This window comes from Lepisosteus oculatus, chromosome 6 (assembly GCF_040954835.1).
Source record: "Lepisosteus oculatus isolate fLepOcu1 chromosome 6, fLepOcu1.hap2, whole genome shotgun sequence".
Classification (NCBI taxonomy): Eukaryota; Metazoa; Chordata; class Actinopteri; order Semionotiformes; family Lepisosteidae; genus Lepisosteus; species Lepisosteus oculatus.
Genome location: NC_090701.1, coordinates 29,487,626 through 29,509,603, shown reverse-complemented (window position 1 = coordinate 29,509,603; position 21,978 = coordinate 29,487,626). Strand labels below are relative to the sequence as shown.

The 21,978-nt window shown below is 38.8% G+C and overlaps 1 protein-coding gene across 4 annotated transcripts in view; it reads right to left on the bottom strand.

The window, feature by feature from the left end:
* Window positions 1-10,841: 10,841 nt before the first annotated feature.
* The window catches only part of LOC107078220 (meiosis-specific coiled-coil domain-containing protein MEIOC-like), a 27,579-nt gene continuing 16,442 nt past the window's right edge, over window positions 10,842-21,978 (bottom strand). For all 4 annotated transcript variants that reach the window (XM_069191160.1, XM_015354214.2, XM_069191161.1 and 1 more), the window contains one exon: window positions 10,842-21,255. In XM_069191160.1, the coding sequence (XP_069047261.1) occupies window positions 20,951-21,255 (305 nt within the window). In that variant the 3' untranslated portion in view covers window positions 10,842-20,950. The remainder of the gene's footprint in view (window positions 21,256-21,978) is intronic.

The following is a 21,978-nucleotide window of genomic DNA, read 5'->3' as shown; positions in this document are numbered from 1 at the left end:
TTGATGTTGACCCTGTTGCTCACTTCAGAGAAACTTTCTCTGAAACCAAAGCATTCCAGCACTCTGAACAGATAGTTGTGGTTTAGATAGCCTGGGTCTTTGGCCCAAGCAAAGGCATTTTGAGTGAGCTGGAGGTTCCAGCTGATGGATTGCCCCTCCACCCCGCATGTCTAGCCGCTGTTGATTAATTAGGGTCCACTGGTCAGTAGCTTGAACAAGATATTGATGTCTACACAGAGCATTGTTATAGGCCTCCAGTTTTTGAGGTCTGCCGCATCCCCCCCCTTGAAGAGTGGGAAGATGATGCCTTCCCTCATCGTATGTCCAAGCTTTCCCTGACGGAAGATTTCTTGCACCACCTCCACCAGGTCTGCTGCTAGGGTGTCCCAGAAACAGGTGTAGAACTCCTGGGAAGTCCACCCATCCCAGTCACTTTACTATTCTCCATTGACCAAAACTGCTCTGCTGTTACCGGTCCTTCCAGGTCCTCTCTCTCTCTCTTGTCCATTACCCTTGCCATCAGCTTGCCCAGAAAAGCGTCTACCGCCTCCACCTCTATTTGCCTTTCTGAAAAGAACTCTTTGTAGAAAACGGTCGCTGCTTCAATTTTGTTGCTCTCGTCAAGCATCTCCTCTCCATCTCCCTATCTCAGGCTGTGGATCAACCTCTTTTTCTGGGCTCCTCTGACCTGACTAAAGAAATAAGAGTGACAGGCTTCATTATTCTCATAATGTGTCTATCCTGTTTTGAACAGGAAAGACTTGCCTTTCTCAGTGTACTGGTTGTGATGCCCTCCCTTCATGTCCCTCGCTCAGGCTACTTTGAAGACTCATCCCCCATTCACTGATCTCTAATCCTTCTCAAGCAGTTTTTTTAGAAGCTTTCTTCCTTTCCCTGGCTGCCCTCTGTCTGTGCTAGGCGGCGCTCAACTTCATGTCTTGGTGTCCCAGAAGGATTCCCACTCCGGAAGACTGTACTCCTCCTAAGCTCCAGTATGATTCTCTTTTGTTCCACTCTTTCAAGAATGTAACTGTTTGTTGCCTTTATCTGTCAGGTGGATTTCCAGTGTGATAGTGTTGGTAGAGTAAGGAGGCTGCCTGAGCACTGGCAGAGCGCGTGTTGTCTTCTGTGCGGTGTGCCAGTGTGGAGTCGTCTGCAGAGGTATCAGTTCTCTGGTACAGGAGAGAAATCTTTCTCTAAGCGGAGAAATTAGTTTGTGTCGCCGGTGAGGGGAACACAATCGGTTCTACCATGAACGCCATCTGCAGGCGCATGGGGATCTTAAATCGCAGCGCTGATTAGCGCCAGGTGTGGAAGCTGCACATTCCCACGTGCTGCTGAGTAGGAAATGCAGTGTGAGGTGTGTTCCACTGTCACACCTGTAATAAAAATACTGAAAACAACAGTGAGGCCAAGTAGTGAAAGACTGCATTTTCACTTAGTCTCTTAGCCCCTGACATCAGTGAAGGTTTTGCCTGTTCTTCTTCTAGCTTACCTGGACAGGAGCTAAACTGTACATATAAAGGCTTGGTCTTGCCTTAAATGCAATACCTGTCTTTTGGTGACTGGTGGGAGTACACCAGGATTCTTCTTGATCTTACCGGGAGTAGAAAAGGAGATCAATGGCTGGGGCTACTCCTTTCTCCATCTTGCTCTTACTGTATAACTTATCCCACAGTTCTCCTTGTCCATAATGAGCAGGCTTTTGCAATTTTCTTGGGAAGACTATTCTCCTCTTCACTCCTCTGGGGCTCCTTATTTGCCTCTTCTGTCTCATTCTGAGTCCCACAGGAGGGTCTTTGTCTCCCGCAGGACTTGGCAGCATGATCATGACACTCCCCTACCGTACAATATGGTTCAAATTGTAGCCCTATCCTTTCACATGTACAAAACCAACAGACATCTCCCAGCAAGATGCACCTGACCGCATTGCAATGTGAGAACATAATAATTTTGCAAAAGTAACCAAGAGAAAAGAGATATATAATCTCACATGCAGCTATGTGATAATTCCAGAGCGAGCACCTGCTCATCACCTCCACCACCCCACCCCCCCACACCTCAATTCTTTCACAGGAAGGAAACGAGAATGTCTGGAACTTGAAGGGCAACAATGACAAATACTACCAAGGTATTCGACCATTAAGGTCTTTCATGTGATATAACCGTTGAACCTTTTGGTGGTCTGTCTCAATGACTAAATCTTTTCCTATTGAGTTGTTGTATATTGGAGTACCCAGTGCCCAGTTTCACCACAGCTCCACCACAGAAGACCACCTCGTTTCCCCAGATAAGAGCTTGCTTCTAGATAAAGGGACAGGCCTGTTCTCCCCCCTCATCCTGTAATCAAACTGTGCCAAACGGGTGCATGAGTCTGAGCTGTAAAGGGTAGGGTAACATCAGGACACTGGAGCACCGGTTCTTGGCAAAGGATGTTTCTTTGATTGCAGAACACCTGTTCACGGTTCTTGGTCCAGTGCACCTTGTTACTGGCAGATTTCTTGGTCAGGTCTATTAATACTGTATATCTATAAATATAAATGAAAGAGAAAGACACTAGAGAAAGGGAAAAAGCTGTATGTGGCCTTTCTGGACTTGGAGAAGGCATATGACCGTGTGCCCAGAGAGGTGGTGTATTGGTGCTTGAGGAAGAAAGGAGTACCAGAAAGCATGGTGAAGTTAGTTCAAGCAACCTATAGAGATGCAACTACGAAGATGATCACACAACGGGGAGAGACAAAAGAGTTTGAAATCACAGATGGAGTACACCAAGGATCAGCACTAAGTCCTTTCCTTTTCATAAACATTGACACACTGACAGAGGAGGTAAGAACAGAAGTGCCTTGGGAACTCATCTTTGCTGATGATGTGGCACTGATAGCAGATTCAGAAGTAGAGCTACAGGAGAAAGTGTACAAATGGCAGAGGAGTCTGGAAAAGGGTGGACTGAAAATGAATGCAGAAAAATCTGAAATGATAATGGAGAGAAGAGGAGATACTATGACCAATGTTGAAGAGACAAATGGAGGAAAACTGAAACAAGTTGATGGCTTTAAATACCTTGGATCAAAACTGGTAAAGGGAGGAGAAACACTGGAGGCAGTAAAATAAAGAGTGAAAGCTGGATGGAACAAGTGGAGAGAAATAACTGGAATAATCTGTGACAGGAACAAGTGGAGAGAAATAACTGGAATAATCTGTGACATTCCTAGAAAGTTAAAGTGTAAAATGTACAAGACTGTGATTAGACCTGTACTACTATATGGAGCTGAAGGCTTGGCAGTTGGAAAGAGGGAAGAGAACTTGATGAGAAGAACTGAAACGAGGATGTTGAGATGGATTCTGCAGATTTCAATGAAGGATAAGATCAGAAATGAAGAAATCCGTAGACGATGTAGGGTGGTGGATGTGGTTGAGAAGATGCAAGAGGCGAGGTTACGGTGGTATGGACATATCATGAGGAGGGACGTTGAGGAAGTAACAAAGAGGGTAATGGAATTTAAGGTGAAAGGTAACAGGGCAAGAGGCAGGCCTAGAAAGAGATGGATAGATTGTGTGAAGAAAGATATGGAGGTATGTGAAGTGAGTGAGGAAGATGTGCTCGACAGAGACAAGTGGAGAAGAGCAACCAAAGCAGCTGACCCTAGGACAGTCTGGGACTAAGGCTGTGAAAAAGAAGAAGAAGAATCTATAAATGTAATGAACTAATGGTACCAACCTACCAGACGTATGCCGAGTAACGTACTTCTTTTTTTTAATGTGGGTTGAAGGCTTATCTGACAAGATATCCATCCATTTCTAATGGTGGCAACGTGGTTAGCATTGCTATCTTGCAGTAGTGGGGCCCTAGGCTCAATACCTGCCGTCCTGTGTATGTGTGTGTGGAGTTTGCATGTTCTCTCTGGGTTCCGTGTTTTTTCTCCATATGTGTGATATGATTCCCTCTCTCACTCCAAAACATACTGGTAGGTTAATTGGCTTATGGGAAAACTGGCCCTGGTGTGTGTGTGCGTTTGTGTGTGTGTGTCCTGTGATGGACTGGCGCTATGAAGGAATCATGGGTTTAAATCTCGGCAATGCCTCATGTTTGTGTCAGAGGGCATAAGAGGAAACAACTTAGAACAGGAGCTACTTCACCCCCAGGGTTGTGGGAGTATGTAAGAAGTACCACAGCCATGTGCTTGGAAACATTTGAATAGCTTCTTTCCCGAAAAGGCTGGATGAGAAACTTGAATCAATGAAGTATCAGTTACAAAATGGCCTCTTTGTGATTGTAATCTTCCTTATGTTCTTCTGTGTTCCCCTCTAATGATGCGTGAAAGATCCCCCTTTCTGGTAACATGCCCCAGGTACTTTTGCCCATCAAAATAAAAATGCAGGCTTTTCTTTTAACCATTTGGAGCAAAGAAAAATAAAAGCCAAGCTCGAATGTCACATCTTTAGGCTCTATCTTTGGAAAGGTCTCTCTTGGCTTACCCTTCAGAGTTGCCAAAAAGTAGGCTCTGTTTATACACCTGAGGTCCAATCATTTTCATCAGGGTTAACATTAAATATTAGAATAGGGATCTTGGTGTGCCAACAATCTCAAAGGTGCCCTGTATTCTGAAATGAGTCGCATAACACTGGGATTACATAGATGATAGAGTTTCATGTAGCCTATTATAAGACCTCAGGCTGCCTGCTGCTGTCTGTCAAAAGGAGCCAGGAAAAAACTAAAAATGGAAGATACTATTTGATTCCCCAGTGGGGTGAAGTTAAAGTTTCCACAAACAAACAGTAATTAGACAGACATTTCTGTTATTTACATGGAGATCATCATGCTGAGCAGGACACTGAGTGTGTGGAAAATAAAATGATACTAATACTGCCTTTGGTTCCAAAGGGATTCTTTGCTATTGATATTTCAACCCCACACATTTTAAAATTCAAGTCTGATTAAAGTTGTCTCCTGGTCAAAAGACATTATAATTTTGGAGAGCAGGTTGTTACAGTAGCATGGATATTCCTTTATGTATACAGTAGATGTAATTATTCTGATGGAAGCTTAATTATTACTGAGCAGCACTGAGTTAACAAGAAAATCTTCTGATGTATGTTATGTTTTGTGGTCCTTAAAATTGATATGATATTAATGATAGTTGTATTAAGTTATTACCTAATGCATTTCAAACCTCAACAGACATTCTGTAAGTTGCAAGGAAGATTTTAAGTTGAGATGTCCAGCCTTGCCTTTCATCATCAATGTATTCAATCTATAATGTTTATGAAAAATCTTGATAAGGGGAAGAACTGTTTTCCAAAATGAAAGAGTGCATTTAAAGAATATGAAGTTAAGGTTAGTCCTTCAAAAAAACCTACTGGAACACATGAACCAGAGGTATTCCACACTCTTACAGTTTGAATAATGTTGAGGTTACAAGACTTTGGAACCCATGCAGACACTCTAGCTTATTCAGCATTCTAAGGAGTGGGGGTCCTGTCACTAATGTCCTTACAGTTTGTTGTCCTGTCATCTGGGAGAATTACACCAAAGCTTATTTGGTGTAAAAAAAAGCTCCTTTTAAGGAGTACTTACCCAGGGAGGAGGCAGTACTCCTCCCTGAATGGTATGCCACACGCACACAGTAACATTTCACTGAGGCCAATTTATTTAAGCCAGTATGTCTTTGGAATGTGGGAGGAAAACCGAGCACTTGGAGAAAGCTTTTTCTCTGCCTGTCCACATGGCCTATTCTCACATGGAAGGTGCCCCAGTGCTGTCTCAAACCAAAGACCAAAGCGATATGTGATGCAATTGCTAAATACCTAGTCATCCAGCTGGGTTCTGCGGGTGAGCTGTGGCTTTCTGAGGGAAAGAAGTTCTCATCATCGCTACTGCAAGAAAGGTAGGCAGTTGTCCTGATATACTGGAATGGGCTGCCGTGGATCCGTGTCGGCTAAAGTAAAGTTGTTTGTGTGTATGGTGGTGTAACTGGACTCCCCTCCAGGGCAGGGCAGGACAAGCTGTGTAGTGACTCTATCCTTGCTGTCTTTCCTCTCTCAGCTGCCAGGAATTGGAGCATTCCAGTGATTCAGCACATTTCTACATTCCTCCAGCACATCTAACCTTCCGTCATGAGATACTTCTCAAGACAATACAAACTGGACAGCTTATTGATTAAAAAAAAAATCAAAATCTGTACAGTGAAAGGTGTGGATGTGGTCTTCACCACACTAGTGAGAACACTAAAGGAAACAATTCAAAAGCGACCAGAAAATTAGGGTGCAAAATCCTAATTGTCACAGGAAGGAGCCTGGTCCAAAGAACATCTTTATATTTTCTTTTCGAGAGGCAGGTGAGCACTTTTTGGAAAATGATTGTAGGGCAAGGTCTCATTTAAATCTAACAGAACTCAGCTTCAGGTTTTTGAACACATTCCACTGTCCAATCAGCTTTAACACAAGCACTATCCACCAATTGATCTCCAATAATCCACTGCATCTCCTCTCTCTTAAGCCTGGACTGCTTTCTGAATGTCTACATTTCACCCAATAGCTCGAGTCCTGCTGAGGGACTGGGGAGACTGCTGAACCCTTGTGTTCCAACACCCCACTCATCCATCCCAGGTCCATCCCAAGGTGTTTAAAATTCTCACTTCCTTGCAGCTCAGACTCACCTGCCTACAGTACGTATGGCTACAGCCTTTCACATGGGCACTTACATCTGTTTTGCTCAGCAGGAAAGACTGCTTCTATGAGCAATAACATAGTACTGCTGGGGGGAAAAGAAACGTAACATTTTCTGGAATGAGAATACTACAGTTGTAGCTTATGTACTTTCACACAAAGTTGTCAATTTGTTCTAAGCCCTCTGACCAGCAATACAACTTGTGCAGTGAAGCATTGCAACCTCCCAATCACATGAAAGCTCGTTAGGTACACTTTTGCAACGAGGTCCAGGTGGAACAATGCCTGATCAGGTCACCTTGAAAAAGGCCTTAATTCAAAGTTTAGGTCACTGCAAGAAAAAGGCCACACTTACTCGGTTTTCTGTGCATTCTGTAATGCCTCAAATGTCACCAGAAGCAAGGGAGAGGGCAATTGGCATGCTGCAGGCAGGCATGACATGTGCCAGCATTGCCAGACACTATGGAGTAAGACACTCCACTGTATCCCAACTGCAGAGAAGGTTTCAGCAGTCCAGCTGGCCAGATGACTGTCCAAGATCAGGTCACCCTCGAGTGACCACACCAAGGCAGGACCCATCAGACTGGTCCATCTGAGAGATCGTTTCAGATCTGCCACCCGTACTGCTGCTGAAACTGCAGGCAGACACAATGCCCATGTCAGTGACAGGACAGTGAGGCTCCATGCTGCTTGCCTTAGAGCAAGGCGACCTGTCAGAGGCCCTTTACTCACACCTCCTAGACATTACACCCGACTGGCTTGGGCCAAACAGAGGCTGTGATGGACTCATCAGCAGTGGCGTCAGGTCCTCTTCACAGGTAAGTCACTCTTCAGCCTGTTCCACGCAGGCGGGAAGCCCAGAGTGTGGAGGAGGAGGTGTTGTGCTTCTTTTTTCCATCAGTATATATTCAAAAGTGTTGAGAAATACGTCATACTAAGATTTGGCTCACTCTGCTTCCCTGAGGGCTTACCCCCTGACTGTAGTATGAGGAGATTGGAACCCACATGCAGAATGAGGAGTGAGCAAGGGACTTCAGCAAAGGTGGAGAAGAGAAAACATGCATGTGAAGGGCACTAATGTATTGCATTTACAAGTTTTTTTTCAATTTAGGAAGTGACATCTGGAATGGTTGTTAGTACAGTGGAGGCTAATTGACCTTGGCTGCTGTCATACCTCCAGAACGTTTGTTGTGAGCTCCACATATTGGGGAAAACACATATTGTTTTGCGATACTTTGCTATGGTGAAACAATTTTAAACAAAGACCTTTAATAGTTGTTTCCTTCTGACAAGAAACTGGGCGTTTAATTTCGAGAGATGGTGCATTTAATTTGTTCATTATCTTATTTTCTGATTCAGGGAACAATTTCTAAGAGTTTCAGGGCCTGAGGCTATTAGTTGCAGAGCTGCATTTCCACAGCAAAGAAACGGCTAATAAAATTTACAGTGTGTCCCATATTATACATAGATGGTTATAACATGCTTATATAGCATTAATGTTTAGTCTATCATTCTCTTTAACAAAGAGGTATACTATATTAGAAAACCATCTTCTCTTGATGTAAGAAATGTTTTATGGCTAACAAACAAATCATTACACATCCTGGAGAGCAACTGAAAATACTTTTGAATTTGTAAATGGCTGTCCTATGAGATGGATTTCAGGTAGCCTACACTTACTCAGGCATCACTTTGGCTCATGAGCATCACTTCTGGTCTTGGACCATGAGATAAAACACTTTTGACAAAAGATTTCCTGACTAGTACACTGGGAAAGCGAAGACTGTTTAGATATGTTTTGATGTAATGGGAAGGTGAGGCTATTTTCATAAACATTTTGTAGGCTAATTACTGCCCAAGAAATTATAAGTAATACACAGAGATTTTGGTAAAGCCTTGGGTATGTGAAAAAGTTATTTTAGTAACTCCTTACACTTATATAGCACTTGTCTGGACTCTCTAATCAAGCATTTTACAGGTAATGGGGACTCCCCTTCACCACAACCAATGTGTGGCAACACCTTGATAATCCAGCAGCGGCCAAAGTGGCCAAGGGGAAAATAAAGTTTGACACTTATTGAAATGAGTGCATTTGTGTGTTTTACAATTATCTAGAATATTAAAAAAAACAATGAGAAACTGAGATACTGTAAATGTAAACATTTATAATTGTAGATACAAAAAATATTCTGATGGTTAGGTATACAAAATGGTATCCTTATGGTGAATACTTAAAGCCTCTTAAATGGTCCTGTAATTTAAAAAAAACACAGAAACAAAATTTAAGAATGGGTGACCTGTGAAAGGTGATAGAATATTATGGCTACAATCTCAACTTCAGTGTGTGGACTTGACACTAGAGCAAGTGCAATATATGCAACTCATCTGGAAGCAAGCTGTAAATCCTTTATGTACCTTCTGCGGAACATCCATTACAGCCCCCTGCAAGAAACTGATGCCTATAATAGTTTCACAGCAGCTACACCTTTCTTCAGAAGCAAAGGTGGACATAGTCATTCAAAATGCACCAATACTCATGAGAAAAGCCTTTGAGAGCTCTTGAAGCTTTTGAAGGTAAGGGCAATATTTTAGTGCCCCAGGGGTTAAGAACAGGACCAAGCACGTTATAAATCTTTTCCTTATTTGACACACAATCAGCACAGTACGTTACTGAACCACAGCTCCTGTGTCGTCCTCTCTTGAGCAACCTGTCCGTGTGGAATCCCCATCTGCAGCTGCTCCAGATTGATCTCATCTCCCAGACAGATTTGACTGGCACCACTAAATTAAGGGTTGGAGGGTTCAAAGGTGATTCATATTTGGGATTTTTTTTTGCATGCTGTAAGTACTGTACTATTAGATTTAAATAAACAAATGGAGTGTGATGGCCTCTTTTTCATTTGTAGTCTTTTGGATGTTCTTGCCAAGAAAAAAAAAAGCCTGTTTTGCAAGTATAAAGGGCAATGCTACTTCTCTCCTGTACATAAAGACTGAAAAAAAATGCATGATGAGTCGAAGCTCATTTTTGCGTTTCCCAACAAAACTAGCCTGTAAGATCAGCTACGTTTCTACAAGCCTTATACTTAAAGAGAAGAAGAGCATCTTGCCCAAAGCCTTTTTTTCTGCTATGACTCAAATTGAAAAATAGGTTAGCATTTTGACAGTGAAGTGAGTTTTGTTTTTGCTGTGTACTTATACAGCACGAGTACATAAAATTTCTGCTTTTCTTTCAGAAGTATTGGGACAAATATCTAACCGATGTTCTCTCCTTGCACAGGTTTTCCAAATTGCATTCATTGTGGAAAAAAAAAAACTTCTAAATGTATAATCTTGCTTCCAGCCTTTGGAGTCGACTTTGTAGTTATGCTTCTCGAGTTCGAAGGCACAAAACCATGAGTGTCTACAATGGAAAGACAAGCAATTATGAAGATAAGAGTAAAGAAACATCCAATTAGAACCAGTGCAGAGACCTGGCATCACAAAAATCAACATCAAAGAGTATCCTGAAATAGAACAACTACTGGAGGAATCAGCAACAGGCTAAGACCAGGTTGTCTCAGCGAGACGACTAGTTGATGAGAGAAAAATAATAAGAACTGTAAAGAAAAACCCTGAAATAACCAAAGAAATGGCAAACAACCTCCAGAAGACAGGAGTTGACAAATTCTCAATTCACTGGGAAAATGTAATCTAGGAGTGGGGTTGGGGAGGTTGGGTAGTTTCATGATTTAATGTGCATACACAAAAATAGCCAGAAATAAAAGGACATTTTGAAGTTTTTTTCTCTCATCTTGATCTTTTGATCAAAAATACAAAATCCTCCTTCATGGTCATAATACTTCACTTTTCATTGTACATATAGTAGGTGCATGTTTTGAAGCCAAAGATCCTTCAAGAACTCTTTTTTTTGTCCCATTTGTGTGCAAAATTGTAAAGCACCATGCAAAAATTACATGAATTTCTACATGTAGAGGATAGCAGTGAGATCAATTCTATATAAACATTCAGAAATTCATTAGTCCGACAAGAACAAAAGAGACAGGTAGCATCAAAGTAATAACTTTATTATTGATACTATTTGTCAGTAATGTGCTAATATCTTTTCAACATTAACCTTTTTCCCCCCAATGCTTCTCAGATACAACTTAAAAACAAAATCAGTATTTAAATCACTGTAGACTGCTGGACAGGCTTTATTAATTTGACAAGCATGAACGATTTCCAACAGCAGTAGAACAAAAGTAACATTAAGTTTGAACACAGAGAAACTAGACAATCCAAATGTAAAGCCTAGATTAAAACAATTCAAAGTTATGCATAATGCCAAATAAGTCAAAAGGTGGTCCAAAATGTAAGTGTTGAAATCCCCTCTGTTTAGAGATACACAGTAGTCTGTAAATTTATTCATACTCTTAGTAGTATAACCAAAGTTGATTAACAAAGAAAATTCATCATTAATTTAGCCAATAAAATTAACCACAGTGCCTTATATTTGTAATCAAGTACACAGACGGGCATTTTACTGAGCAGATGATGTAGTTTGCTGACTGGTAAAGCAAATCTCACAGCTTTCCAGTTACAAGTCTAGTCCTCCATCTTGCTGCCCCAGCCAGCCCATTCTTATGATGTCAAATGTGATGAACATGTATAAAAAGGAATACTGAATAGCAGAACTGTAAAAGCATTCCTAAGTATGTGATTGTTCACAGATACACAAAACATATTACTAGGTTGAAAGTAATTGCTTTAAATCTAGTCCTAGATCTTTTTTTAGGTATCTGGTAGTTCCATAAAACTTTTGTTTTCAACTTCTGTATTCAACTATTCTCCTGGACGTTACACCGATTGCTACAGAGTATTAAAAAGGGTGAAAACAGGAATCAAAACTCTCATGTCACTGTGGGCAAGGGTAGAGAATTAATCGAAGATCTACTGTAAGCTGTAAATTATGGACCTCAGTACCTGTAGTTGTGAAGACTATGGATAAAAATAAAAATCTACAAAACCTCCCAGCAGGACTGGTGTCTATCACCAAGAGGTTGAAGGCTGATAAGATAGCTACTATACCACTAAGAAGACCCAATAATTTTTTACTCAGAAAAATGGTCTTCTGGATACAATGTCTCCAAGACTGATTTCAGACTAACCTTGTATATCTGGAGTATGCAGCAAAGACATGTTTTTTTTAAAAAAGCCATTTGACTCCCAAGTCAAATGAACCTACATGGACAGCCTGACCAGGAATAAGATTATGTTATGCCTCCTAAAATAAACAGGAAATTCTGTCATTAGGGTGGTTTGCTTTCTCTAGTTCTGGTGCCATAATGTTTAAAAAAAAGGTTGATCAGGACATTTTTATTATATATTTGTTATTAAGGTCAAGCTTGACAGGTGGACTTTACAACAGGGCATCAATACAATGAATGCATTAATTACCAAAGTGTGAGAGAACATCAAGGGGCTGTTATCACTGATATTCATTATACGAGTTGAAGAAAGCTGATCAAGTGCAGTTCACATAACCTGGAGGAGATCGAGATTCTACGTGGAATTTAAGAACCTATTATAAGGCTACAGGAAGCACCTCACTGAGGTTAGCAAAGCCAAAGAATTGCTCACATATGAATACATTTGAACATTGTGAACCTATGCATAGCCTTCACAGCACTTCTATATAGATATGTTGAAAGTCATACATGTCTTGTTTGTTTTCTTTCTGCCAAAAGTGATTTTACATAATGGTAAATTTACAGTTTTACTGTGGTTATGAATAAATCTAAAGACTACTGTATAGCCTCGTACTCTGAGCACCTTACCTTTAATATTTCCAGGACGTGACAGGTGGCTAAATGTTACTGAGATAACTTGCATCCATTAATACTTGATTCTTCTTGTAAAACATTTCAGGGTAACGCGGATATTGCATTTCTTTACTATACAATAACCAAAGTTTCACATACCTGCCTTGGCCCTCCCTCCCCTTTAGTTGCAGAGAAACAGAACACTGGTCTCCAGTTCAGGTCTCAGAGGGTAGCAAGGCAAGTAGGGATCATTACTAAATCACTTCACTGCATAAGATGGACAGCCAGGTTAGAAGAAAACCAGGAGACACCCCGGGAACAGAACCCTACTATGTGTTTCTGTTTTAGTAGGGAGTGCCTTTTCACTTGTGACAATAATAGATCCCTGAATTGCTTTAAGGAATTTACAAAATTATAAAGCAAGAATAATTTACATTACTTTATAGCACCACTGAAACGTTACTTAGTTCATACATTTGGAAATGGCGAGATACACAGTTAATGTAGGTCAAAAGAAGATTCTTTATTGAGACTGCAGAACTCAGTATTTTGAAAGACTCTTCAAAATATTTTTTTCCAGTATACACAGAAATTTCCTAGCCTTTAAAAGACTCCAAACAAGCAAATGTAACTGTACACATCATTGGGTTTTGATTCCTTCATGGAAAATAACTTAGCTTTTCAAAAATGTCACAGTGTTTCCAAATCATGAACTTCATTGAAACAGGAGAGAAAGAGTAATAAAAAAATCAACATTAGGTCAGCATGTCACTCCTCAGTACATAGTTATAAACATTTTCAGTCTAGTGTTATGTGACACATTCACAATATTTGTTTGAAAAGGGACATGCAGGAAATCACAAACAGCTAGTGTTATCCAAAAGGATTTGTACTTAAGTGCTTCAATAAACCTTTGGGCTAAACATGAAGGTGGTTTTTATTTGTTCTAATATTCAGCTTCTGTATGAACAGTCTGCAAGCAGTTAACACTGGAAACAAAAATGTTACACTGAGAGTATTTCAATACTTGCACACAATGTGATTAAGTTCCTTCAAAACAAATCTTATTCACACATATGCAACTTTCAGAATACATTTATGTAATTTCAATGTATTTTGTATAATGATCATCATAAAACTGAAATACAGCTATTTCTTAAATGATCAAGTCTATATTATTGAAATTTCAGGAGGGAACTAAAAACAAATATTAAAACAGTTTAATACAAAATAAACACTTGGCAAATTGAAAATGGTTTTGAATAAAGCACACTTTCGTACCTTGCACATAATCAGGATACTCATGAGAGAAAAGCACATATGGAGCTGCAATTTTGTATACTCATCTCAAAAGCCCCTTTAGCCTGAAAGCTTCTTTCTCTGGACACGATACCATGTTGCAGTGGAACATGAAAGGTGCAGCTAACACCTGCCGTGTACCCCTCTGAACTTCCAAGAGTGGAATATACACATTCTGGACATAGAGAAGTCAGAGTGTCTGTGACTACTGGGAGTCCAGAGTGGTTTCACTAGGAACCGCTCGACCCTTAAGCCGAGTTCTGTAAGATTAAATCAGACCGTAAACAAGGTCTCCCGAGTCCTGGTCCACAACTGCTCTAGGGGCTGAGGAGTCTGAGTGGGCTTCAGACAGCCAAGCTACCCCCAGTCTTTCACTGCTGCAGCCCCTGTAACTTGCTGGGGTGTCTGTTAGACCTCTCCCATGCTGGGAGACTTTGGGACCAAAATCTCAGATAAGTAACAGTTGAGGATGGAGAGGAGACAGGAATTAAATTTTCTAAATATTTTTTGATGCAACAATTCCAAAGACTTTCCCTGTCGCAAGAAGCAATCTAAATCGAGATCTGGCCTTGAGAAGAATTAAGAAGAGCCGATAGAGAATTAAAAACCATTAATTAGATAATATGAGGCACATTTGGCAAAATGATTCTGGTCTTCCTGAAATAGCTGCATTTTAAACACATCAGTTCCAACATATTACAAGCAGTACAGCTCCTTTAAAAAAGAGATCATGAAGACTATGATGTCATCAGGCAAATAGTCAAAACTACTTTTTAAGTGCTTTTCTAAACTTTCCATATTCAAGATCTGCAGTGCCACCTACAGCCTAATGACATATATGGTTTACCTCAAAGGCAACCAGCTAACATTCTCTTTTCTAACTGCACTTACTTGACATTTCCATAGCTACCCCTTCAGCCTCCTATTACCACACAGTTTACTGGCAATGAAGGGGCCACATTAATGCCCTCCACAGATTCACAGGCCAGGGAAGACTCGCTGCTCAAACACACTGAAGCCACCATCACCGTGCACTGCAGAGCAAATCCTAACCTAACACAATACAGTATGTAGCAAACTTCCAAACGCATACAAGTGATGTATATAACCACATATCACACACAAAAAAACAATACAAAGATAATAATACAGGATAAAAATAAACATTTCTAAAACAGAAAAAGGGAGTAAATAAAATATTGTGCAAACTAATATTTTTTAGGAAAAACTATACATCCCATCAGTACAAATTCTACACTGTAAGGTACAGAACAGCGCGATACACACCAAATGGCTTTTATACGTCTGCTACTCCACAGCCAGTCTACTAACACTTAACAGTTTAAGACCCTTTTATTGTCTTTTAGGCCTGACGGGTGAGGAAGCAGAAGGCTCTGGAATTCAACAATCTGGTAAAGGTCAATAGCAATCTTGTGTATTTTACCTGGCCTCACTAATCCTTGCATTCACAAATTCTGGAGCACTATTTAAAACTCAGCTCTAAAACCTGCGACTTTACCAAATCTCCTCGTCACCATATCCCAGAAAAGATTCAAAACTACAGGTACAATTTTTCCTCCCATAAATTTGAAATTCCTGCCAACCACTGGCCACAATAATAGAATCACAAGCTTGAATTTAGTTAAGAAATGTACTATTTTCTTGGAAGCAAGAGTCTACAAAGTTTGAAACGTGTTTAGAACAATAGCAACCCTTTCCTGTTTCCTGCACAAAAAACAAAAAAAAGCACATGCTGGCGGTAGTTGAGTTGCCTTGCTCTTTCAGTATTGATATAATTACCAGGATCCATATTGCAATTAAGGTGCTGGATGCATCAAAGCACAGCCTTTAGCCACAAGATGAATAGCCCAGACTTTAAAAAGTTTAAATTAATTCTGCTCAAAGAGAGAACAGTTAATAATAATCACTTTCTGCTATCAAATTTATTGCATAACATAACATTCCACACCAGTTTAATACCTGCCATTAAATGTTTATTATCCTGAAGTATACCTGTTCCAGTGTGGCTGTTAGGGGCTAAAGAAACAAATGTCTCCTTGAGGAGCTTCTTCAATTTTTTAAGCCAGTCTTACAGGGACCCTTGTAATGGTCATGAATCGATTTAAAATACTCAGTAGGTTTCAATGGCTTACAGTCAATACGAGTGGCTACTGCCTGTCATCTAACATGATGGATACCTTAAAGTGTGCGAAGAGGCACTTGCTTTATTTCAGCCTACCCTGTTTCAAACCTAAAGAATAAACTGAGACTACTGTATTCCATGCACTTTACATTCTTTGAGACATTTAACAGCTATACTAACACTCCTATTCAAATTTAATAATCTGCTCTAATTTAATCTCAGCAAAGGTGTGCTTATTCCAAGCAACCCGAGGCCTTCCACGATATTTATTAATAAAATGTCAAAACATTAATTTCGCCTCCCAACACAAATACCCAGAATTCACAGCATAAGACCTACCTTCTCTCCTGTATACTGTACCTAAACCTGTACCATCCAATTCCTTCTTTAGACACTGTTCACTCCCAAGACAAAAGAATAACCACAGAGTATATTAAATAATTTTCCCTGCCTGTTTAATAACAAGTACAAGCTTTTTATTTTTTAAATTAGATTGCTGCCCCTGATTAAACAAAAGTAATGTTCTGGTAAAGCTTATCCACATTTTACCAGACTCAGAACAGCACAATAGCTGAACAACAACACTCAATAAGGCTTAAAGTGTCATACAAATATTTATCCACTCACATTACAAATGTTTGGACCTTAATACCAGTTACCTGATCCTAGAAAATTTTAGGCTCAAATTACATACCAAAGGCATGACACAGTATATTTAATTTCTCAGTCTGCATTAACACAGGGTACAGTACAACCATATACTTATATGCATAGTTCTAAAACTAAATTTAAGGTTAATACCACTGTATTAAAATGAAGGGTAAGCTAAATAATAAAGGTGTCAAAGTCTGTCAGTAACATTTGTCTTATACGCATCATATCTCTAGTGGCATAAAAAGAAATCATGACATTTCATGCCTCCTCTGGCAACACTCCTGAGCTCATGGTATTTTTCACATGGAATCCTAAACCAGACAACAAATATTACTTTTTTTTTCTTCGACCACCCAATGGGGAAAAAAATCACACTAATGTATGCAACACATGTAAAACCAAGACTAAATATTCTCTTATTCTATCTACCTCACAATAATGGTAAAACCTTGGCATTAATAAGGATAGACCTTTTAAAATTATGTTTCCTAGGTAACAATGAAAAAGCACTGTTGTATAAAACATTTACAGCTTTCTCATATAACCCCATATATTATTCTAAAGAAGAAGAAACCGTAGTAAAGAGTTCTGGAAATGAAGGGTGAGTTTTCAATTAAACTCCCTTCTATCAACTTGACACTTTTGATTAGGCAACTTGAAAAAAGTTTTCTTGGTTACTGGTTGGCTGTTCTCAATTTAATCTCGGACTGTAGAGTTAGGACTTGATTCTTTACCAGAAGACAAAACCATGAGCAACAGTACTCAAGACTATTTTGTGAACATCGTGCCTTCAAGTGAAATGCATTACACGCCGATCCAATAACCAACAATAAATGAATAACCGATTAAAAATGTGATGTCAAATCTATAGTATTTCTAAATCTTTAAGGTTGTTGTTTGCAGGTGCTCAGGTTTTAACTTTAAATTCTATGTCTTTCAAGTTGGAATGTAAACAAATTTAATGAAATATCCTGCATATTTAATACCCAAATCAATGATATTAAGTTTTAGTTGCGTGACTTCTGACATTGACAGAAACTGATGAATAAAACATGGAAGAGTGTGCCGAAATATATTTCATGCATGAAACAGGTGGATTGCTACTAAAAATTAAAAAAACAGCAGTAACATGGATAACTTAGAAATCTAATAAACCTAGAAAAAAAATACAAAGTACAAAGTACAAAGAAAAAGAATAACTTTCAAGGTGTCTGTATGTTTTCTCTGCATTGCAGTACCTTATTTTTACAGAACTAAAAGGTATCTCCAAATAAGAAACCAGTCGATCTGTAATCAGACTGGGATGATGACTGCTATTAGACTGGCATTTAAATGTTTCAGACACTGATCACGGCAACCCTATGCACAAAATAACTAATACACTAGAGAAATATCGGTTTTATATAATGTACATCCACTGCAGTTTCTCTGAACCACTTAAAATAATAAAACAGAAACCAACTTTGTTTTAAATAAAAGTAACAAATTGAGTCAATGGAAAAGTGCGGAATGGATTATTCACAGTTCTTCACCAAATCAGGAACAATATTAAAAGGCACATTTACCATATAATAACTTACAGTACTCCAAACTGATTAAAATTAACAACACTTTCCAATGGCAAATTAAACACATCTGACGGTACAGATTACAGAGCACCCTAACATACAGACCTAATAAACCCATACATTCAAATATAACTTCATAAACTTTGATCCTACAAACTACTATAAAAAATCATTGTAAACAAATTCTAATTTCAAAAGCACAAGGAAATTATTTTATTTTAGTCAATACAGAACTTGTTATATCAACTTAACTCTAATCTGTTACAACTTCAGCCCATTTCTATTTAGAACCACATCTAAAAAAAAAAAACAGTAAACCTTACTTATAATCAAACCATTATAGTCCAGTTTTACTAAGGGCAACTTAGACCATCTTGGAATCCCTTACCGTAATCTAAAGTACTTACAATTCCTATGATTTTAATTCATTTCCAGTTCACCCCCATATGATTCACAAGAAGAGCATTCATTTTAAGGACTGACCTAACTATTTCCTTTGAAAAAAAACAGTAGTGGCTCAGTCAATTATGCACTGCTTACACAGGTCTGTATTTCAAAGTCATCATGATACAAAACTGAATCAGAATGGTAAGATCTTATCAATTCAACAACTGCCAGTAACGGATCTGAAACAGCGAGGCAAGAGAGCTAACCTCATTCTTTAACATCCTGATGTTATCTTTTGGAAAGTTCACCATTTGTCTTGCAGAATTCTAACCTTTACCCATGTTCAAAATGAGGTAGATAAAATATCTTCTTGAAAATAAAATAACAATTATATAATGGAACAAACATGAAAAGAATAAGTTACCATCACTACAATAACTTAACTGAAATTAATGAAGACTAAAAGACTAGTGATTACATCACCACAGAAAAGGAAGAAAAAAATTACAGTTGGAGTGCTTTGCGCATCTATAAAAGTGACTCTTAAGGATAACTGAAGTGCAGATAACAGTTCAACCCAGAGAAGGTCTCCCTTTGCCTTTGCTAAATTCACTTTCTCCTTTCCTTTCAAAATTAAGATTTGAAACACCTCCCATTTAACACTTCAGCATTATTTTATTGTTAATCTTATACAAGACTTCCAAATCCTGATATTTAATATTTTTAAACTGCAAATATACTGTATGATGGACATAGGTTCAAACTACACATACCAACTGTTGGAGCAATTTTATTTAAACAAATCTGAATTCATGAGACAATTCTTAAAGCATTATGTTTTTAACAGAGTAATGAATGCGTTAGGAAATTGACCTGTTAATTATTTAGTGCTTTCTTTATCTCAAATTTGTTTTTGTAGTTTTCTACATTCACATTTTATTTTAAGACATAGAAACCTAGTGATTGTCTAAGCCTAAGTACAAAGGCTAACTGACTACCTCTTACATAGTGCTACATTTGAAACTGAAATAAAACAAATTAATAACAAGTTAAACAATAACAGCTTTGGTAACTTAGTATAGTTAGCTTTCTGAAAACATCTTGCACATATAACCAAAAAACTAAATATTAAATATTTCCTGAGTAAATCGTTAAATGTGATCTAATAGCAAGGTTTGGCCAATGAAAATAATTAAATATTACACTAAAAAGATTTTATATAAACAACTTAATCAGAAATAAATATTGAATGCTTCTTATAATCCCTTAAAATGAAGTTAAATATAGATGAGCACACACTAAGTACATATAACGTTATTTTGACTCACCAAAAGGTATTAGTACCCAAAAGTCAAAATACTCCTGAGTATCATCTTTTTACCATTTAAAGTAATACCACATGTTGATCAAAAACAACACCATTTTAACAACTGACACTTATGAACTGTTAATTTCCTCCTTGTGCTTCAAAATCATTGAATACTCAATATTTTCCTATTGTGTTAGGCTACTTTATAATAATCCAAGAACATTTTCACTTAATACACTCAGTGAATGAATCAGGAACGGAGAAAAGTTCTGTATTCTACTCAACATTTGTACTGGATAATAAAAAGTGCAAAGTTAAATTAAAATATTTCAGTAAATAAAACTTTAAAAACAAAAAGTTACCAGGGGTTACATTCATTTAATAGCAAAACATCAAACTTCTTCTTCTTCTTTTTGGCACCTGACAGTGGGTTGAGCACTGATTAACTACACACTACTGTACAGGACTATCTTTGGATATATATATATAAAGTTGAGAATTTAGTTTATTAAAAGAGAGATTTGCCCTTCCCTTTTAATACAGAAAACTAAAGTCCCTTAAAACTAACTAACTGATAGCACCTGCAAAACATTACTATAGCCACAGCCTATACTTGAACTTTACTTCAATCCACTAAAAAAAAACATTTAATGGTTTCCTTCAGTATTTTGTTCCCACTCTTACAAAACAAAAAGATACAAACAATACATAATACTATAGAGGAGCTGTACTAGAGAAAACGATGCATGTAAAAAAATGCTACAAAAACGAGAACATATAAAGGCCTGTCGGAAAAAACCCTTGCAAGCGAATAACCAAAAGGTAATGAATCAACCTTCTCATAACACCTTGAGGGAAAGAAAATCCAAAACTTTGAACAAAACGGAAGAAACCAAAGATTTTGTAATTCATTTTGAAGCAGTTCAGAAAGTTGGGGGGAAATATTCACATCTTCTCAATTATGAACAATGTCAACATGGGAAATTCCAAAACACTGACCATACAGCCTGAAGAATGAAGACCCCCCAGACCTAATGCATTGTTATTCCAATAACAGCATGAGATTTTCCCCTGATCTAAAACTACCCAAGCACATCTGACACACACAGGACCCCCGTCTTCATTACTTGTGGGATGCTCTTGTGTCTTGCTTTGCCTGCATCTCCTTGCCTGCCCCTGAACTCCCCTCCTTCTGTTTCTCCTCTTGCAATTCCTGTGGTTTGTCTCCCTTGCTGTCCCCAAACCCCTGTACCTCTCCCTCCTCCTGGTTACAAAGCTCCTGCAGAGCCCTCTCCAGCTCTGCCTGGAGCACAGGCAGGCCCACACCGCTCTTCGGCAGGGTCATCTGGAGGGCGCACCACAGAGCTGTGCGGCCTTTACGTGTAAAGGCGGTCAGCTCTTTAATCGCAGCTGCAAGGGCAAGAACATCTGAAAAGACACGAGACACATTTCATCACAGGCATGAAGTGGACTACATATTTACCCCCTATGTAATTAACTGTATTAACTGTTGTAGTTCTCCTATAGTAAACCCTCAGTTTAACAGACTAGGTGATAACGGACACCCCTTCTCCCCTATTAATGTCCGTTAAATCACAAATGAGGTTTTGTCAGCCCAGAAACGGTATTATACCAGACAAATAGACATCCGTTACACACATGCTTTCTGGAGCCTTTGTCTTAATTGCAATCAACACAATCAATGAAAAATTGCCCATTTCCTTTCATAAATATACAAGCACTTTATTTAGTGAGTCATAAATATACTATATAAAAGTTTCTAAAGTATACAAAACAAAATTACCACAGATTTCCTTTCTCACTCCTCCTCATGGACTTACAGCTGCTGCTTTATCTCCCTTGCAATCTGCTCAACACCTTGACCAATACACACACACACCTGTTAGCCATTATAAGACAAACCCTAGTGAGCCTGTAATTCTGCTCTCCTGTCTTTCTTCCTCACTCAACACATCTAGGGAAAATGATGGAGAACCTCTGTAACATCATGAAAAATTATTTACACACACACTAAACAAATGTCACACCTGACTTACAGAAAAGTCAGGTTCTGTAAAGACTTGAGGTATGGAACCCCTACGCAACGTGGAAGATGCGGGGTGGGATAGCCCTTTGCTGGGGACGGCAAGT